General features: G+C 41.2%; 1 protein-coding gene across 5 annotated transcripts in view; it reads right to left on the minus strand.

Annotated features, from left to right (window-relative positions):
• Positions 1-22,308, minus strand: part of P4HA1 (prolyl 4-hydroxylase subunit alpha 1) — a 58,418-nt gene that overhangs the window by 34,621 nt on the left and 1,489 nt on the right. For 4 of the 5 annotated variants that reach the window (XM_090058464.1, XM_090058463.1, XM_090058461.1 and 1 more), the window contains exons 2-4: positions 9,472-9,588; positions 8,546-8,642; positions 4,478-4,629 (exon numbers count right to left, since the gene is read on the minus strand). In XM_090058464.1, coding sequence (XP_089914590.1) covers positions 4,478-4,629; positions 8,546-8,642; positions 9,472-9,559 — 337 coding nt within the window. In that variant the 5' untranslated portion in view covers positions 9,560-9,588. Of the gene's footprint in view, positions 1-4,477; positions 4,630-8,545; positions 8,643-9,471; positions 9,589-18,705; positions 18,843-22,308 lie in introns of all 5 variants that reach the window. The other variant, XM_090058460.1, reaches the window with a different exon arrangement.

Consider the following 22,308-nt stretch of genomic DNA (forward strand, 5'->3'; position numbering starts at 1 on the left):
TGTACAGATCAATAATATGCAAACACATAGCAAATGCCTCCATACATCCGACTCATTTCAGGAGTGTTCTGACAGGTCAATAAAACAGAATAGTAGGTAAGACCAACCAAGATGACATTCCAGCAAAGGCACACCAACACCAACAAATGAATTCCAACAGTTTCTGTATCTAATGCATTAAGAACCTTTTATCAGAAGGCTTCCAATGAAGCACTAAGGTACTGGTGAGACATACCAGGAACAGAAAAGAGAAAAGGTGCTACTGCGACTATCCACACAGAACTAGCCCTAACAACTATGGCTGCAGATACAACATCCTCATTATGGAGTAACTTTGCTCATATTTTGCAGAATAAAGTTTACTCCAGGGGTGCCAAAGATCTGGCCCATAGGCTGAATCTGGCCCAGGGAGCCCCATCATTTGCTCCTGGGACTCAAGAGTTGGCCCAAATACAGCACATGGTGCTTGCTGGACTGGCACCACATGCACGTCCCAGGACACATGCTGCATACTCTGGCCACTCTGGGACTCCACTGTGCAAGTAGCACCTGCCCCAGCCAACCTGGGACTGTGCTGCATGCTGCGCCTGCTCTGGGACTCATCACAAATTATGCCTGGTCCAGGATCTGCACTGCATGTAGCATTCAGCCCAGCTACCTTGGGGCAGACACTGTGTGAAGTCTTGGTCCCAGACTAGCTGAAGCAGGTGTCGCATACAGCATGCATCCCAGAGAATCCCTGCATGGGCATCATGTGAAGTGCATGTTGGATCCAGCATGCAGGATGGGAAGCCAGGAGGGGTCTGTGGGCCCAATCTGGCCCATGGAAGTAGAGGGCCCTGTGCCACTCAACCAGCCCTTGGGGCCAGATAAGTTTAGCACCCCAGGTTTAGTCCACAATAAGGAGTGGACAAAGTCAACTCTTCCAAACTGGCTGCTCAAAAATCAAGGCTATTACAGTGTAGAGCCATTAGATGGCAGAGAAGCCTGTCTGCATTCAGCAAATGGCTACTCCAGACAAAAGTGACAATAACAATAATAAGAACAAAACAACAGGTATGGCAGAATAACTTTACAGCAGAGAATGTCGTTTCATCTAGAGCAAATGCTAGGCATAGGGTACCCATTCCACTTTTCCTCTGGAATAAATGTGTCATGTGTTGCACTCACTGATAATGCCCCAAAACAAGTACTGGAGTAGACTTAATCACTAACTTCATACTGAAAGAGCTGGTTTACTCAGGTGTCAAGTAAAGAAGTTTCATAGCATTATACGTAATCTTCAATTTTCATGTGAATTAAAATCATAATTGAAACCAGAGAAGGCAGTTCTGAATGCCAGTTTTTCAATTTCTTTTCCTCTGTTGTGAAAGGAGAATTTGATAGGGACCAGTATTTTACCCTACAGCTAAATTAATGGCATTACTCACCAAGTCCATGCAAGGTTGAAAGAGAAGTAGAACAGATGCAGGGGAAAAAAGGCTAATCTACTGAGGCAGGGGTGACGCATAAGGGGTGTTCGTGGGTGCACATGCACCCCCTGCAAAAAAGGCGCTGCTGACAGCCACCCTGCTGCCAGTGCCACCAGTGGCATCTGCGGGCAGTCCTCCATCGCCCCTAGCTGATGCTGCCGCTGCCAGTAATGCCTGTGGGTAGTCGCCGACCTGTGGTTGGCGCTTGCCCTCCCCCTGCCAGTGCCGGCGCTCCCCACTCACCACCACTGGGCTCCCGCCAGCACAGTCATGCTTCCCCAGTCACCAGGGGCATGCACCGTTCATGTACTGAGGTTTAGGTTCTACTTCTCATAGAGTAACAGTAAGTGTGCACAGGTACAGGCATCGGAGATTAGCTGATGTACATGAAAATCCACCTCCTCCTCCTCAGTAAGCTGTATGCATGTCTGAATCCTTAGCGACACCATACCCATAGTTCAAAGTCAAACATGACAATTTAGAAACTCCAGCCATCTTAAATTTTCTAAAGTGAGCTCAGTAAGAACTTACTAAGAGCATCAGGCTTTTTAAATCTCTTTGACTTCACTTCTCTTCTTTCCAGTAGCAGCTTCTAAAAAGCTTCTGCTACAGTATGGTAAGGTTCTTTGGGTAGATGTGATATCTTTTAGTAGAAGAACTTGAGTAGTTGGAAAAAAAGTTCTTTAACAGCCTTCGGGCACCAGCACTCTTCTTCAAGAATAGGGAGTCTCTGCTGTTTTGAGATCTCCAAGGAATGAAAGAAACAAAAAGTGTGACAGGATGCCAGTGAGAATATAAATAGGTGGAGAATATAAATAGGGGAAAACAAAAAGTAGGGGGGGGGGAAACAAGCCAAAGGTAAGCAAGGGAGACTTTACTGTAGTTGAGATCTCCAAGCTAGGAAAGAGGGAGTAAATAGCTTGAAATTAGGAAGACAAAGGGTAGATGAGGAGGGGAGGAAGTGGGGGAGAAAAGAAAAGTGTAAAAGATAAGGACAAGCAGGTAACTGATGAATCAGATGTCAGGGAGGTTGTAGTGTGTCATAAATCCAATGTCTATATTGAGTCCATGATTTTTTGTATCCAGTAGATTTATGAAGTGGAGTTTGAAAGCTGTTTTGTAACCCAAAACCTCTGCTACCGTATGTGGCATCTTCCCTCCGTTCCATATTCCCTGATTCTCAGTTTTCAGCTACTTCTACCATCCCCCCAGGAAAAATTCAAAGCTATAACTGTTTTATATTTTAGTTTATTCTAGATGTCCATCCCCCTATCTGTTCCATCAGAATTATCTAGCCCAAGGCCCTACTAGCTGAAATGTTAAGCCTCCCTTCACAACTATTTGCAATACACTAGGACTTTCTTTAGAAACCATTCTTGTATGCCTGAAGATTTAGAAAGACAGCCCTGTATGTCATGATGTATGTGCTTGGAAGGTTATTTTTGCTTGTTCCCCCACTTCACTCCTTTCCCTCCAGTTCCTTCCTGCCGAAAACTTACAGCAAGGATTCTGCAAAAGAGTGGCATGTTTCTGAACAAAGGTTTCTACTCATCCTGAGCACACACTGGACTTTTCAAGTTCAGAAATAAACATTTCTGAAAAATCCAGTTTGTAAAAATGAAAGTTATTAGCAGTGGGATGATAAAAAGGAACCACCATTCCCCATGGATTTAGAACTGAAGTACTGATCTGATTATTTGTATCACTGTAGTGTTAGGGTAGCTTGTTGTTTAATGCTTTGAAGTTGCATCTGCTTTAGTATTGTTTATATTATTTTAGCCTTATTTAATCATCGCTTAAGTTTTGTCCTTATTAACTTTTTGTTTTTTACTATTAGCTGGCTTTGAATTATTTTTGTAGAGCTCATAGGTGCTCGTTATATTATATCTTTTCTTTTTATCACTAAGAGAAGTTCTTTAACATAACATAGCAACAGCCTTGTTACCAGCTCCAATAAACTGAACTTGGCACTAACCAGCTGAATCAGAGGGAAGAAAGAATTGAATATATTAATGAAAGGTGATAAGGGACACCTATGGATAATGCCCAGAGTAAGACACCGGAAAAAGGCCAAGTTAAGAGGCATACTTGTAATGGGTCTGTTAGACAAAGAAATATGCTGACGGGATAAAAGATGGACAGTATGCTAACTTCAGAGAGACCAATCCAAACATGAAGAGTCAAAGAAGTGAAATTATTACTCAACGTAAGAAGAAGGACCAAAAAAATTTGTCATCATAGTCATAAATCCAGCCTTCAACACCTGTCTGAACCATTCCAGCCCACAACGTACACCATCTGCTTCCAGGAACTGAATGGCTGTCTTTTCTGTTAAGCAAAGTAACACCTGGGATTGGGTAAGATTATTAAACTGAATATTTTTTTCTCTCTGAATATAAAAACTGCTAAGATAATACTTGTTGTATTAATAAAGTTAGACTTTGATTTTAGGACATTTCAAGACACTGAGTTGTCTTCATTCATATTTCATGTTCCATTTAAGGGTTAATTGTGCTTTAATGATCCCTAAGCACTAACAGTAGTTTTGTTGCTGAACTTCCAATCCACTACCTTTCTGTAAAGACCAAAGCTCAAGATTGGTTAGGTTTCATAGTTACTAGGGTCAGAAGGGACCTGAGTAGATCATCTAGTCTGACCCCCTGCCATGGCAGGAAAGAGTACTGGGGTCAAACGACCCCAGCAAGGTGTACATCTAACAGGTTATCTACCAATGTAACACCATTTTGCTAACAAGAGGATATGAGCTTTAGAAGTATCTGCAAGGAGACAGAGACATCTCCTTGGAGAGAGACTCACAAGTCCAATTCCAATTACGAAACTGGAATGGATATAAATGAAAATACTAACAAATTGTTTGACTCTTATTTGTATTTTGAGTAGGGAAACAGAAGCTCCTCAGCCTCTCCAACCTGTATTTTTGGTTAACACTGGAATGCTAGTGCAAGATACAGTAATACTGAAAAATGAAAATTGCCAAGACTTACCATCTGACATGTCTTTCAAGACAAGGTTCTCCAGCTCAGCCCACTCAGTGTTGAGTCGCTTCATTAACTTGAATGCATTTACAGGATGCCCCAAAAATCCTTCTGGGTCTTTTGTAGCTGTGTCAGTCAACTGATCTAACTTCTCTGCCCATCTGTAGAAAAAATAACATTGAATAAAGCTCTAAGAGACTCTGTGCCTTCTAAAACTGCTATCGAGCAAACAGACTGTTTTGGCTGATGTAGCTTCCAATAAAATGTGTATTCTTTTACTTCATCTATATGCAAAGAAAAATAATGCCACCTCTTTCTGCAGTCCTTCAGATGTAATAAATAGTTGCTCTCACTATCTTGCAATAAAGAAGCTCTATGCAACAATAAAATATATCAGCTAATACACAGTATATCATAGGCATGAAGCATATAGTTCCTTTATGAAGTTTCACAGAGATCAGTTAAATACAATTTTTTTAACCTAAGTTTTGGCAAACCTAGTATACTTCAATAATATTTGTACTTTAAAAGTTACTTTCAATATACTATCTGACCCAAACATATTTTTTAAAGGAGAAAGTTAATAACTCTAAGATGAAAATTAGTTCCTAAAAGTGCAACTCTGGTCCATGGATTCCACATATTGTAAAACTGTATTTCATAATTTAACCTCTCATGTGGAGCAATTCTTAAAGTTTCAAATAAAGCCTCTCAAATCCACTGAATACCAATACAGAATTGTATTCCTGAATCTGCAGCAGCCTGAGAAATTACTTTTCAAAAGCATGAATAATCCTTATTAACCTTAACTGAGGGCTCACTCAAACTTAATTATAAACACTCCCGAGAGCTTTATCTGCTGCTTGTTAATGTGCCTGTTCTGGTATCTCAAGGCTTCTTTCATGTCTTCAGTTTTACTAGAAACCTCAACTGCCTCTTGCCTATGCGCAAGCCTCCATACATGTTTAATAAAACAAAACACAGCAACCTTCTGAAAAAGGGAATGTTGACAGGCAGAGTAAAACTAACAGAATGTGAAAAAAGCCAAAAGAGATATCATTTAGGAAATCCAATGTTTAAGGTATTTTAACGTCTACATAAAAGCCATCACACAAGTAAGCAAGAGACCCCGTAAAAACTAAAATCCAGCCTGCTCCAGAATAAATGAGGCCTTGCTAATAAGCATGTGCCCAAACACAAGTTGCCTGCTTTTTCCACATTCTTAAGTAAGTATTTTATGGCAGTTAAATATACAACAAAGAAGGTTTTTATTATGAATACTTCATTCCTCTGCTGAAGCCATTAGGTGTTTTCTCTTTGCCCACAAAGGCCCTTGGATTGTCAAGAACAGAAAAATGGATGCGGCTCCTTCCAAGTGTTAGTACAGCTCAGGTTACTAGCAAATATCATGCTCCTTACAAAGGCTGAAAATAATGAAGTCTCACTTCTAGCTCCGACTAAAAAAAGTACTTTATTCTAGGATTTCACTGAATCTATAGCACTCTTACCATAATGTGACACCTGTAAAGCAGTCATGAGAAAAATAATGTAACTAGTTAAAAGTTAGCACTCTTTAAAATTAACTTGAGTTAAGTTAAAAGTTAAATATTTCCACTTTCAACTAGTGAAAAGGTAAGTTAAAAAGAGAGTAACTAGTTAAAAGTTAAGTTGATTCGTGAAAAATGTGTGAAACATGGCAAATTGCCTCAGCATCATTTTTCATTTTCAAATGTAATGAGTGGGTTTCTTTTCCATAAGCTAACAGAAGCACACCAGTTTATTCAGAACTCACCCTCCTTTATTTGGAAACAATGTTGTACTTGTCATACAGTTTCAGAATAACAATTTACCAATACCTATGTAATGGTTAGATCCTTCTCACCCTCTCTATGTGAAGTACTTTGTAAAAGTCAATGCATCATATAGGTATACCAGAATAACAGAAAGGAGATATTCACAGCCAGGTAACAAATGAAAACTGTTTCCACAGAAAACCTCTGTTGTTATGATTTTTATTGCTCAAAAGGTAACAAAAGGGTATGAAATACATCTGAATTGGAGATAAAGTGTCTGAAAATCAAAATTAGACTGAAATGAGAAAAAGCAGTTTAAATGAGAAAAAGAATGTTTAGTTGCATAGCAGAAACTGTTTAAACATGCTTATTGAACCTCAGCAAAAGCTGCATTTCAGAATTTACATCTGACAATTTTCCTCTTCTGTTCTGCAAAACTAAGCCCCCACTACTGAACAACTGCTCTACATGGGCAGATGAGGGAATGCTGTGTTGTAATGGATGAATAGTTTTTTCATAGTACGTGACATCTCAGGTAAGTTTCTCACAGATGAGAAGTAATGGTCAGCTTCTTGGGTCCTGGGCTGCTGGTTCTGATCTTCATTACAATTGTAAAAAATCATCATCTGCTTCACCCTCACTACTTGCTCCCACTCTTACTGGGATCAATGTCTCTGCTTGCTTGTGCTTGTTCCCTCTCCTGCAGCCATCTGGCTGCCCTGTTGACTTCTGCAAACACACAGAAAATCCCAGCACTTGTAGTTCTTAAGAGACCATATGTCATAGGAAGGCACACTACTCCGTCTCTCAAACAATAAGTCCTAGAGAGTTTCAATGAAGAAAGATCATTCCATCTAAGTCCTAGAGAGTGGCTGTGTCAGAAAAAATGCTGGGAAAGCTGGATTTCAATTTTTTTTTACTTTTAATTTAGACTTTATAAAAAGTTAAAGTTAACCTTTTTTAACTAGTTAAAGTTAAAAGTTAGCCATTTCTTTAACTAGTTAATTAACTAGTTAACTCCCATGACTGCTGTAAAGTAACTAAAATCTTAATCTTGTGGCTGTACAGACCAAATGTGTCACTCATATTGGTTACTATACCATAACTCCATCACAATTCATCTGGAAATGCAGGTGTCCCCTGTTTCCCTCTCCCTTCCCCCTATACAGGATTGTATAGTGGATTCAATGACTGCACTGAGCCAGTAAAGTTATTCATAAATGTAATGAATGAATGAACAAACAAGCAAGCCGTAGCTGAAGAGTGGAGCCCTATGAATTTCAAGGGCAAGGTATGTCTAAAAGTCAAATTATTTTATTTGGGTGTCCTTTATTTTAATTTTTGCTTTTAACCTGGAAACATTAGCATCAATATAATGTAGACATTCATCACTGATGCTTATGCAGCACGACTTGCGCTTATCCACCTGTGAATGTTCAACTTTTCTGCCTACTAATTTGAAGCTGTAAGGATTATTGATAACACCCCAAACCTACAAAAAGATGTAATATACAAAAACAACATCAAAAAGCCCAACACAAAAGTTTCCTTCTTTCCCCCTCAACATCAGCCTATACCTTGTAGTCTCTTGGACCACTGCTGGGTTTATAATGTTATAAATCTTTGAATTCGCAAAGGTTAGAATGAGAAAGTTAGAAAATAAAAGTATTTGAAAACTAGGCATCCCCTTCCCAGTTGCATAAGGCTTTTGGCTCCTAAGCTCTGATAAACTGCAATAGAAAGGATCTTTTCCCTCAGCTCTACTCTTGGGCAATGACTGAGACAAATGTAGAAAGAATAACAAAATGACTTGTTGTTCTTATTAAATCTATGACATGTACAGCCAAGATATGTTTTTATAATGACTTACTAGTATTCATTTGTGAGGTTCTTAGTTACCAGTTACAGCTTCACCCTACTTAAGCAGTTCAGCTACAGTTCATACTAAAATTTTTAGCCCAGTGCACATCATAATATTCTCTGGAATGCACATGCATGCACACACACGCATATACACAAAACAGCATATCTTTTGAAGAATTACATGCATACCTGGGAATCCTGCCAATGAGGATACAATAGAGAGTGCAAACTGATTAGAACTCACTCTCATAACATTATATAAAGAAAATAACACCAGCTCAAAGAAACATTCATTAAGGACAAACACCTTAATTATTTTTTCTCCACCAGGCAATAAATTCTTCAATTTGTTCAGCTTTGGGGAACTCTCTTGTATGTAAGGATGGAGTTACAGAGTAGTGTTATGAAACTATCTGCTTACTTTTTGATCTGTTCCAGCTTGCTCTCCTCTGCCTTGATATAATCTTTCAGTGATGTCAACAGGTCTTTTTCTGTATTAATTAAATCTGTCATGTGACCTAAAAAGAAAAGCAGTTTTGACTGATTATCAGAGCTCTGCTCATCATTCAAAAGGTGTTCCCACTGGAACAAACTGAGGGCAGAGATAAGGGAAAAGCACACCAGAAATCGGTTAGTTATTTTGTATTTCTCTTTCTACCCATAAAGATGTCTGAAAAAGATTCCTCTCTCTCTGCTTGAGAGAACTTAGCGTGTTTTACATAGTCTGCTGCCATGAACATGAATGCTGCATCAAGGTCAGCACTTTGACTTTCATTTGCATCATATTTGGGGAGATAGTATAGGCTGAAAAGGAATATAATTTTATTCAAATACGTCTGATATATAGCAAATAAGGCAAAAATGAATTATGAAGATACACAAAGCATTTGAAACACAATACTCTGACACAATACTTGTAGAGGTTCTCTCTACAAGCCAGCTATGAATTTGTTAAAGCAGGATATTAAGTAAACAGATGGCTGAACTGCTTTATTCTACTGTAAAAGCCAAACTGCTATACACACTATTAAAAAAAAAAAACGTTGTGGGGGCAGAGGTAAATCCTGGAACAGTCGTACTGTTATGAGTTCTTACCAAGAATTACTTTGTTTCCTCATTTGAAGGAAACCAAAATTATTTTTGATCTAATGAATGCACGTCCCAGTCCTCTGTCACTTTAACAGGACGATCTAAATAAAAACATTCCTCCAAAAAAGATAAGTCACAGAAGCACTGGTGGTGAGCTTCATGCTATACTAATTCCTGGAGCACACTGAAGAGTCAGTTTTGAAACCTGCCAGATACAGCTCTACAGTTATGCACTGTATATACAGAAGCTTATCTCACCAATCGAAGTGAAGAAGTCTGTATGGGCATAAGAATGAGGCAGAAGAACACCCAGGACCAATACAAACCAAACTTTTCTGGATGCCATAGTTCAAGAGCTGTCACCACACCATACACCTACAAAAGAAATGTGAAAGACTTATTTACAATTGCATTCAGTCAGATTTCATTCTTTCTTGATGAAGAACAACTCTTTTTTACTCCATTTTCACTGAAGTTTGTAAGAGAGATTTCTTTTAACAAGCAAATTTTCTCCTAATTAATGCATACTTTTGCAATTACATCCCTCCTGGCTGCAGTCATCTGGGGAAAAGCATTCTGACCACATTCTGCAAATAGCATCTGCCCTGTTCACTTATGAAGTGAAAGCAAAAAACAAGCATGGATCCACAGTTCTAGAAACAGTTTCAGCATTGCTGTGTTAGCATAATCCCCCTTCTCCCCAACAAGATTTTAAAAATTTAAAAAGTAAGACTATTAAAACTAGACTCTGGTGAAGCGCATGTGCGCACACACACACAAAGCCACACAGTATACTGCATAAAGATCTTGCCAATGTAAATAAAATTTTTCATCAGAGCCAGTAAAATGAGCTTCCTATCGAATAAACATAGTATTGAAAAAGATCCCATACTGACAAGCTCTTAAGATAAGTCATTTGGGTCTCCATATCTGTACCACATTACTGCATGCATACAATAACTTATTCAAAAAGCTACTTGAACAGCTGGCTTATAATGAGTCTTTAGAAGAGTATGTAGTCCATCCATAGCAGATATACTTGCCAAACTTCCTCTCATGAACCACTGCCAAGTTCTGAGTTTTTCAAAGTCTTGGATGCTTTCACGAGACCCTAGAATTTTCTCACTACTTTGTAAGAAAAAGTTACATTAAAGTGTTTACAAAACTGAAAGCAATCTGGGTATCATCCAAAAGATTTAATTTTCATATGAAAAAATGTCCCTGCCTCAGACTAAATAAATCTGTTGCTTAGTGTGAAAAAGTTAATTCAATGTAGCAATCTTAGTTTTCTCCCATGCAGGATTTTCTTATATATTAATATAAAGCACATATATACTGGCAGCTTGCAAGAAGTACTGGAATCCTTCAGGATGAACAGAGCTATAAAAACAAATTCTTTGCTCATACATGCAGGGCCCCAATACAGTCAGTCTAGAAGGGTAACAAAGTCTCAGTTATGTTAAGGGCTCAAGCAGTGGCATAATATTGGGGGGGAGAGTGGGGAGAAGGCCCTGAAAAAGCAGAAGCAGCTGCCCTGCTAGAGCAGCCACTGATGCTGCCCTACCCATACACTGCTGCACTTAGGGTGCTCAGGCATCATGTTGCACTTCTGGGCTGAAGATAACTGAAATGTCTGTGATTTTCTGTCACAAAATAGAGTCAACAGTACTGGTTGTTTACTGTACAAACCAGCATGCTGTCCACCTCTAGTATTTTAAGCTGATTGTTTTGCATAAAACAGTGTAGAAGTTGAAAAATATTTTCATAGATTTCATAGACATTAGGGCTGGAAGGGACCTCGGGAGATCATCGAGTCCAGCCCCCTGCCCAAAGGGCAGGAAGTCAGCTGGGGTCATAGGATCCCAGCAAGATAAGCATCCAATTTGCTCTTGAAGGTGTTCAATGTAGGTGCTTGAAACCACCTCCACTGGCAGACTGTTCCAGACCTTGGGGGCTTGGACAGTAAAGAAATTCTTCCTTATGTCCAGCCTGAAACGGTCTTGCAGGAGTTTGTGACCGTTCGACCTCATCATCCCTTGGGGCGCTCTGGTGAACAGACGTTCCCCCAGATCCTGGTGGTCACCCCTGATAAACTTATAGGTGCCCATCAGATCCCCCCTGAGCCTGCGCTTTTCCAGGCTAAAGAGTCCCATGGCTCTCAGCCTGTCATCGTAAGATCTGTTTTCCTGACCTCTGATCATGCGCGTGGCTCTCCTCTGGACTCTCTCAAGCTTCTCCACATCCTTTTTGAATTGTGGAGCCCAAAACTGGACGCAGTACTCCAGCTGCGGCCTCACTAAGGCCGAGTACAAGGGGAGAATGACGTCCCGGGATTTGCTCGAGAAGCATCTATGGATGCACGCCAGCATTTTGGTCGCTTTACTAGCTGCAGCATCGCATTGGAGGCTCATGTTCATCTTGTGGTCAATGATGACCCCCAAGTCTTTTTCTTCTGTAGTGCTAACCAACGTAGCACTGCCGAGCCTATAAGGATGCTGCAGGTTTTTCCTCCCAAGGTGGAGAACCTTGCATTTTTCAGTGTTAAACACCATGAGGTTCTCGTCTGCCCATTTGCTGAGCTTGTCCAGGTCAGCCTAGATCACCCGCCTATCTTCTGGCGTGGATGCTTTGCCCCAAAGTTTGGTGTCATCGGCGAACTTGGCCAGTCCACTCCTAACTCCAATGTCCACATCGTTAATGAAGATGTTGAACAGTATGGGTCCCAGGACAGAGCCTTGAGGGACCCCACTGGTCACAGGGCACCATGATGAGTGACTGCCATCAATCACAACCCTCTGGGTCCGACCACGAAGCCAATTTCCCAGCCAGCGGATCGTGGTGGAGCCAAGGCCACAACTGGGCAGTTTGGCCAAGAGGTGATCATGGGATACCAGATCAAAAGCTTTTTTGAAGTCAAGATATATGACATCAATCCCTTCTCCCTTGTCCAGGTGATAGGTCACCTGGTCATAGAAGGAAATGAGATTGGTCAAACAAGACCTACCCGCAACAAACCCGTGTTTGTCCCTTAGAATGTTAGCCTGGGCCAGTCCCTCAAGGACAGAGAGGCAATCCAATGTCCACTCAAGTTCATCAGCAGGGTGGAAAAGTATCTATGCATCCATCCCTTAAGGACCCCATTTTCAATGTGATCAGAGCAGAAAGTGAGAGAAGCAGAGTAGGAAGAAAACTGTCTTACTCCCCTTCTTTCAACACCCAGTCCTGGGCAGGATCTCAAATAAAAAAATTAGTTCTATAGACACCTTGCCAGGGTCATTTGACCCCAGTACTCTTTCTTGCCATGGCAGAGAGTTGGACTTGATGATCTGCTCAGGTCCCTTCTGACCCTACCAACTATGAAACTATGACACACCTGTCTGCGGAACACAGAAGGGGCCTAGAATAGGTGATAGACAGTGCAGACAGGACAGCTCCAGTAGAACTGCTACTGGAAACCGTGCAAGTGCTGCAAGGCCCAACCACCAGCAAAGCACCACAGCGACTGCAGTCCCTGACATCGGGAGTCGGCAACTAATGGCCCTGCAGAACCAGTGGATCTGACCTGCAGATGCATGGCTTTGGCTATGGGTACTCTACTCATGCTGCTGTATAGACAAGGAGTGGCCAGGTCCTACTACCCACCTGCCAGAGCATGTCTGACTTGAGGGAAGTCACTCTGACCCACATCCAGAAAAGGTTGCCTACATCACCTACACAGTTCCTTAATTTTGTACAGATCTAAGATTAGGGGGCTTGAGCACTTGACACCTCCACAAGAAAGCAGGAAAACCTAGCCCCCCGCCTTTCCCAACTGCTCCAGAAAAAAAATTGAGAAAATCCTATAAAGGGAGCCCTGCAATTCTCCTCCTCCCCACCTCAGTCTTACACTGGTGCTTCTATCACTTACAGCAAATCTGGCAAAGCCCTGAACAAAGATGCAATAGATATGAAGAGAAGGGACATTTCTGCAGGTATATCTACAGAATCTCCCCAAGTGACAAACCATACTTGAGAAAAGTGGTCAACACAGCTATATTAAACTGGAGATGCATCTTCCAGTACCCCTAGCTGACAGCCCTGTTGGCAAAATGTTGTAGTTTAGACCAGACTTTAGATATGATAGCTCTGCAGAACTAACTTAATTTACACTGGTTCTTCTAGGGTATAGACAGGAACACAGGACAGTAGGGCTGGAAGGATCCTCACAAGGTCATTTATTTTAGCCCCCTGTGCAACGCAGGATGGACCCTGACTAGGCCATCCCATGTCATGGGAGACCATGTTAAAAGCCTTGCTTAAGTCAAGTTGCATCACAGCTGCTCTCCCCCTAACCACAGCACCTGTCACCTTATCACAGAATGAAATCAGGTTGGTCAAGCAGGCAGAATTGCTCTTGGTGATTCATGCTGGCTGCTCCTGTTCTGATCACCCCATTCTCCTCTGGGTGCTTCACAATAGATTCTTTGTGGACCCGCTCCAGGTACAGAAGTCAGGCTAATAGTATATTATTCTCTAGATCCTCCTTCTTCCCTTCCTTAAAGATGGGCTTGATATTTGCATCATCCAGGGCCTCATCCAACTCCTACAAGTTCTCTTAAGAGGACAGCTGCTAGTGGGTCTTAAATTACATCAGCCAATTCCTTCAGCACTGTACAGTGCATTCATTCGTGCCATACCAACTTGAAAGCATCTACCTTCTTCAAGCAAACCCTATACTTGTTCTTCTACTACCCTAGGCTTTGTCCCCTTTCCCATCTTTGTTGACAACTAAGCTTTGCTCTCATCTGGTAGCTGTCCTTAATTTGTGAACACTGATGTAAAAAAGGCATTAAATACTTTAGCTGTCCCTGCATCATGCACAACTACATTGCTTTCTGCATTTTGTAAAGGACCCGTAGTTCCTTTGGCCTCTTACTTTTGACATACTTGTAGAATTCCTTTTTACTGCCTTTTAAATCTGTAACAATTGTACTGACTGACCATGCAATCAACTGTGCTGATAGGTCAAACGGTTATAACCTGCTGCAAGACCATTTCAGGCTGCATTTAAGGAAGAACTTCTTTGCTGTCTGAGCCCCCAAGGTCTAGAATGGCCTGCCACCGGAGGTGGTTCAAGCACCTACTTTGAATGCCTTCAAGAGAAACCTGGATGTTTATAACCCCAGCTGACTTCCTGCCCCTGGGGCAGGGGGCTGGACTCGATGATCTTCCGAGGTCCCTTCCAGCCCTAACGTCTATGAAATCTATGAAATATCAAAGGATATTATAACCCATTATGATGCAGAATCTGTATGATTCTGTAGTGATACAAGGGTAGCAAAAGTGCTCCACTTAACCCTTTCTTCATCAACCCTCAAACTTATGCTGAATTAGCTCACTTGCATCTCTAAAAGATCATGCAGAAATAACCATTAGTGTAATAGCTATTAAAAGCTCCTAAACAATGGTTCTGTCTGCCCCACTCTACAGCACCTAAAATGAACACTTGTCCATACCCTAACTCAGCATGAAATTTAACACTACAAAATAATTAACTGATCCTGGGAACTTCCATGGCATTTCAACTGATTCATGCCAGATTTAAAGTTAGTTTTATTCACTAAATTATTCCTCCATATTACTCAACCAATTTCAGTGGAAATATGTTAGAAATGAATCTGCTTTCCAAACGATTCATTTTCACTTTTTTTATTCGTAGGAATTTACACCCATGTACTAAAGTCCCCACAGTACTAAAAGAAAAATCTTCAGAGTAGAAGTAGCTCTTTAGGACTCCTAACACAATTGCCAGAATTAGGGGATTTTTATTTCCAAGGAAGTTCAGCACCTCCTATGTATGTACCCGAGTAAAGCAAGTAAGCTGTACGACTAAAGCAGTTCTACCACACAACAAATATTTGCTAATTTTGGACTTATCAATCCTTTGGATTTACAAAGTGTTCATTCAGTACACTATACTCAATGAAAAGAAAAATTACAGAAAGTTCTGTTCTTGTAATATTAAACCAAAATTAAATACATTTCTTAGAAATGATAGTAATAGACTGATCTCCTTTCTGCACTGTGCAATTCTGCTAAGATTTTTCCAACTAAATGGGACAGATTCTCTCAATGAGAGAGCCCACCTAGTACACTCTAGTAGCAGTTATATCTTCCTTTACACCTTTCTCCAAAAGTCAGTCAGCCTCCCTAAAAGCTCCTGGTCCAAGCTGGAACTTCACTACCTCCTCCAATATTTCTCTCCATACAAACCTTCCCCCTTCCAGTCACCTTAGCTGGAGACCCATATGGCTTCTACAGGAATCCTGACATCTGCCACTTCCAGCCCAGATGACTTTCCTCCCAGCTGGGACTCACATTTAGAGATGCAAATTTCAGGCCACAGGGCAGCAAAGGCTTGGCCTGCCTCAGAACAGTTACTAAGTTGTATGATTTCCAAACCAGCTGCGGAAGTCAATTGTAGACTGCAAACCAAGAAAAATAAAGCTTAGCTAAAATACTGTAGAGTAGTAATTGGAAATGCCATAAACAGATTTAGATCGTTTTGGAGCAAGGGTGCTCAACCCCTGGCCTCCAGTGCCATGGTAAGTCCTGTGGGCCGTTGCCCTGCATGCTAGCTCAGCCACATAGAGCAGCACTGGGCCCCAACCCCAGCACGAGACCCCAGCATGGGGCCGCAGTCCAGGCATGTGAGGTTGGGTGGGGTCAGCACAGTCTGGTAACACCATGAAGGATGGAGCAAGAGCAGGGGCAATGCTGGGCCTGTTCCTGGAGGATGGGGCAGGGGCAGTGTGGGGCCCCAGAGCCTGATTCCAGCATGTGGGACCCGGCAGAGGCAATGTGGGGCCCCAGAGTCTGATCTCACCACACAGAACCAGGTGGAGACAGTGTAGAATCCTGAACCTGGTGCATGGGGGCTGTGCAGTGTCCTGATCCTGGTACACATGGACCAGCCAAAGCATGGTCTGGCCCAACCCACAGCCTGGCCCTGTGCCACTCATCTAGCCCACAGGTTCAAAAGGTTGAGCACTATGGCACTTGTGAGTTTAGTTTCTTTTAATGAATGACTGATGGCACATCAAGAGTGGGAATCCTCAGTCAAGTATAATCTCCTATTCCAGCCCGCTTTTCCTTCAGTATAGGGGTGTAGAAACACAGGGCTGGAAGGGACCTCTGGAAATTATCTAACCCAACCCCTTGCTCAAGGCAGGATCATCTGTGACCTAAATATTCCAAGTCAAGTGATGGTCTAACCTGGTCTTAAAAATTTCATGATTCAACAAAATTGTATACGGACAGAGCTTCCAGAACCTCTCTGGGTAGCCTGTTCCCATGCAACCACCCTCAGAATGAGAACATTTTCCCTAATATTCAACCTAAATTTCCAATGCTGGAATTCAAAACTATTGTTCCTAGTTCTGGCTTCTGTGAAGAAAGAAAATCATCTATGTCCAACCATCCTATCATCAGCCTTCAGGTATTTGAAGACATTGGGAAACCCCATCTCAGTCTTCTCTTCTCCAGACTATATGTTAGGGCATGCTGAAAGAACTGGGAGTATTTAGTTTTTCCAAGACCTCTAACCATTTTTGTCATTCTTCTGGACTCAAATTTGTCTGCATCTCCCTCAAAGTGCCAGGTCCAAAACTGGATGCAATTCTCCAAGTGAGGCCTCACTAGTGCCAAAAAGAGCAGGAGGATTTTGTCTTGCAAGTGATGTGCCTATCAATACAACCCAGTATGCTATCACACTCTTTTGCAACAAGAGCATACTGTTGGCTTATATTCAGCTTGTGATCCACTGGAAACCAGAGATCCTTTTCTGCAGTACCACAGCCAAGCAAGTCACTCTCAGGTCTACATCTCCGCATGTGATTGTTCTGACCCCAGCTCAGGACTTTGCTCTTACTCTTACTGAATTTCATATGAGTGATTTCAAATTACTTATCTGGCTTATCAATGTAATTCTGAATTGTAACCCAACCCTCCAAGGGCCTAAAACTCCACCCAAGTTGGTATTATTTATAATTTTGCTAAGTGGGCACTGAATCCTATCCTCTCAATTAGTGGTTCTCAATCTTTTTGCATAGCAGACCACAAGGGCAGTGCTTGGTTTATCTGTGGACTGGATCCAGCTAGCAGGGGGGTCCCAATCCAGTGCCTGGGGTGGGCTTGGTGGGATCCACACTGGGGGGGGGTGTAGAGGGCAACCTAGCCCCAGCAGAGTGGAGGGAATTTGACCTAGTTCCACAGGGACAGAATTCCTTGTGGGGCAGGGAAAAACAGTGAGTAGGGCCAACCCCCAGAAGACAGCCTGCAGAGGGAAGGGTGCACTATTTGGCTCCAACCCACCATGAGGCCTAGGGTTTAAGAATTTGGCAACAAGGGGAAGGTGGCTATATTAAATTGCCAATGCTCCCCCACCATCAAATTTCCTGACCCATGGGAAACCGTAGGCGTTAGATGCTACGGCTCTGCAGGCTGCATTTGGCCATGGGTTAGAGGTTGAGCACTCTTGATCTATACCACTGGTATAGATATTAAAACACTAGTGGGCTGAGGACAGACTCCTCAGGAACTCTACTTGCTCCCTCCTCCCCATTAGACATCGTAACGACTTGTGACACAGGATGATCTAGTTAATTGTAGATCTGCCTTTCAATACTTTCATTGAAGGAGAATACGATAGGAGACTGTGGTAAGAGTTAGTTGTTTTTTTGTGGGGCAAGAATCAAGGTATAAGTTAAAGTTACCACTCCCCACCTCATCCACAGAACCTGCAGTCTTGTCATGGAAAGGAAAAATAGTGAGTTTGACAGTCTGAACACAGAAGGCAAAAATATCTGCCACAACAGTACAAGACAGGAGTTCAGTTAAGATCTCCATGGATAGCACCTGATGTTCCACAAGGCTTATATAATCTTGCAGGGTTTTTGATCAGTAGAAGTGCCTAGCACAAGTGACTACAGGAATAGGAACAAGATACCAATTAAGAAGAGACTGAGACCAAATGTAGGTTTCTTTGATAGCCGTTGAATAACTTGAACCAGTATGCATTGCCTATCCCAAGGGCAGGTCTGGTTCACTTTTATATAAGAGAGTTATACATATACTGTGCTTTAGTTGTTCAGATGTAAGTTCCAAAATAAGACTGAAGGAGATTATAGTACACCTAAGGGAAACAGTAGTCAGAGTACCTGCAAGTTTGCATTTATAATACTTCTAATTTATATACATCTCTGCTTAGTGAAACAAATCATAACCTGGTTTACAAAGACAACTGTGAAGTACTTCTTGTACCCAGAATATACAAGGCCTACCATAATCCTACTTACTCCCTCCCCTGTTCCTAGTAGAATATCATTAGAAGTATCAGTATTAATAATTTTCCTCTATTTTTTCTTCAGTGTTTTGGGTGTGTAGTCACCAGGAAAAAAAAAAAAAAAAAAAAAAAAAAAGTGTGGATGGGTTACTGAAAGATAATGGACTTACAAGAACAGAAATTTATTATTCTCTTCTATTATTTTAAAGCTTCAGCATCCCTAGTTTTTTCCAAATACATTTCAGCCAGTTCCTCTAAAACAGGATCAGCCAAGCAGTTATCATCCTCAGACAGGTTTCAGCAGTTTCTGGAAGCAAGTCAGATTTTTTACAAACAGCAACAATCAGAAAGGAAAAACAGTTAAAAAAGGAATTAGAACTAGATCAGCAACAAGAAAAAGTATTTTAATCAACTGAATTTTATTCTCGTTTAAAACCACTTGGCCTTTACTATGCACCCAACTGGCAGGAGTCTGCCAATTGAAACTGATTTTTCCTCAGTGTGGGTTAAACTGCAGAACTCTGCATCCTTCACAGGTCTTCTCCATCTGATCTCCAGACAGCTTTTCCCTTGGATCATTTAATCAGGTGCTCATGTTACCTTAACCTTTGATAAACTTGAATTTAAAATTTACTTTACGTGAGTGGCAGCCAAGAATGAGAGAAATGTAACATCCAAGCATCTTTTAAAGGTACTGGTCCTCACCACAACCCTGCATGGGATAGGAAAATTGATTAAGTTACTAAGTGGTAACTGGGTAATTTAAGGCACAGAAGCACTGAAGGCTTATCTACAGAGTCTTTAGACTTCAACGCAGTGGAAGTCTCAGGCCAATAAGCATCACCTGTAAGACATGGTTTAAAGCGCTAAAAACAAAATTACTGTACTATATGGATGACTACATGTACTATACTGTATTTTACCATGAGCAACTACACCAAGAACTAAGTGTTTAAGTTTTTTTACTTTGATTCAAATAAGCAACACAGAACATGGGAAGTATTCTACATTCCCCACTAGCATTTTGGTTTTAGAGAGTATATAATGCATTCTTTCCAATGCCAAAATATACAATGCTTTAAAAAGCCTTTTCTTGATCACCTTTAGTTAGGCTTTCATACTCACATATGGTATATGAAGGAGAACTTAAACAGATATTCTGGGTTGCTTTTACCACTGAACTAAAAAGACATTCCAGTCAAATCCAAATCTTCCTTGCCTTTTGTGCGACAGGCAAGTTAAGAGCATCTAAAGGCTCTCAGATTTTGAGGATTCAGTATATTCAGTTAGCATTTTATTTTATTGCATCACGAAAGTTTACCAACACCCCCCCCCACAAAAACCAAACACCCCCCACAAAAACCAAAACACAAACCAAACTCCCTTCACATCTCTATGAGGGGCTAGCACATGTTAAAATAAATAAATAAATAAATAAATAACAGTAATCAAATCATTGTTAGTTCATAGACTTTTCAAAGTAGTTGTTCACATAATGACTTGGTAAAATAAATGTAGTTGCTTTCTTTTAACAACCCTAGCTTGCCCCCTGCCCTCCTAACCACCTACCCAACTTTATTTCAATGCCAGAACAGGTGTTTTCATATACATACTGTTATCAGTTACCAAATCATTTTTATTCCCACCTCTTGGTGTTTCTGTAGGAATTTGTATATGAACCCAGCACTTGCATTTACTTGCAACTAGTCAGAGCATCCCTAAATATTGGTACTACAGCAAGAATCCTTACCTCATTAATGTTCCCTCTCCTGGTACTACCAGGAGATGGAGGTATTCTGGAAATTGGTATAAGCAAATTCTCTGTCTAAAGGTTCTAGTTCCAGATGGAAAAGGAAAACCCCATAAAAACTAAGTGTTGAAACTAGGTAATCAAGTTATATATCCTCTAAAAAAGTAGCTTCAGCTGCATGTGTAATCCAGTTTTTTTTTTTTTTTTGCAATAATTGAAATACTTCTCTTTTCTAAGTACAGGCAGCCCATGCAAGACTTTGTACAAGTGACAAGAACTTGGTTTCACCATGCTATTTTTATTTATGCCATGTTCTTACTTTTGCCTTAAAAGTAAGAACTTGTACACTAGGGATAAATCATCACATAAAAAACACACACCACACATATGATCACTTTCTAATACCTCTTCCACACTTCTGTCTCTGGGAAGACACTTCTATAGAGGATTCCCATCTTCTCTTGTCCCTACAACACTATCCATCATCTCCATTTCTACAACAGATGAAAGTATTATATCTAGTGTTTTTTTATAGCAGACTTGCATTGCCTCCTCGCAGACATATTTTTAGGACATCCATAGTAAAATGAAGACTCCCACTATGCAAGAATATAAAAATCAGAGAGCATCTTGCTTGCCATGGTTCTCTCTTACTCCACATTCCATCTAGAGACTTTAAAAACTAAAACCCTTCCTAGTTTGGGGGGTACCTGGTCATTACAAAAAGACATTTATTACATTTAACTGGAGTTGCAAATAACTAAAAAAAAAAAAAAAAAGTCCCAAATATCTATGAGGGCACCACTGTGACTTAATTGCAAACTCAAGGAGTTGAACAAGAGATCAATTATCTTACTATATTTTCTCCCCACCCCCCAAGGATTTTTTCCTTGCAAGTCCTTGTATTCATAACCTGTTATCCAAGCACAGACACAGCAAGAAACAAATGTCTCAGACATCACTGCCTAAGTTCTTGAAAGAAAAAAAAATTTACACATTTCACCTTATGTCTATTACACAGGCAAAAGCCGTGACTGCAGCAAAAGCAGGCACATCTGTGCAGTACTGTTAACAAGTGAAGATGAAGGGGCACAAACCCTGGCACAGTAGGCAGATTATATACCTTTGCCCTCAGCATGCTGGTTCAGCCTGTGCTGAAATCTATGCCACTAGACCTTCAGTGTCTTTGTTAACAGTGTGAGCAAGATTAACAGTAGCATGGCTGCACCTACTGGTGCTGTAATCACACCTTCAGTTCCCATGATTCTTCATCTACACTGCAGGAGCAAGATTTCAATCAACTCCTGTTACTGTAACAGTGTAAAGAAAGGCAAGGTAATCAAATCAAAAAATTTCAGCTGGAACTGCAGAATTGGATCAGATGGTGACTGGTGGGAGGCACATGCCCACCCTGAGATTGGCCCCCACCCCCAACTCAGCACCACTCAGGACAGGGTAGTGTTTTGTTTTTGTTTTTTTGCTTGCTTTGCAGGCTGGTGGAGTGCTGGGGGGGACACTAAGCTGCAGCACAGAAGTATAGGAGTGGATATGGGGCTTCTGGCCCCCCCCATTGGCTCACCCACAAGTTGTGCCTCCCCAGACTTAGGAGGCACCCCCACCAGAAACCCAGTGTATGAGGGTGATGCTATCTTAAACCAGCAGAAAGCCCTTAGACTTATTTCCAGCCCAGTTAGATGGGTATGTCTGCAGGGTAGGCCAAAAGTACATTTTCTGCATTTGTGCATTTTTACTCTGAAAGTTTCTCTCCAGGTTAACCTAGTATATTTTGTTCTTTGTACCTTAAGAGCTTATTGAGATAGCTTCCTCCATTTATTAGCATCTTGATAGGAAAAATCTTTGAAGGCTTCCAGTTGTAAGCATCCTTAACCTCCACTAAAATCTATTTTTTCTAATATGGTAGCATCAGCCAGAGGCATTAAGCCACACAGACATAGAAGTGTGAACTCTTCTTTCTCCTCCCAAGGAGGCAGGCAGCTCCTCAAGACATTCAGGTGAACAAAAG

This window comes from Crocodylus siamensis, chromosome 7, assembly GCF_052110815.1.
Source record: "Crocodylus siamensis isolate JL-2025a chromosome 7, ASM5211081v1, whole genome shotgun sequence".
Classification (NCBI taxonomy): Eukaryota; Metazoa; Chordata; order Crocodylia; family Crocodylidae; genus Crocodylus; species Crocodylus siamensis.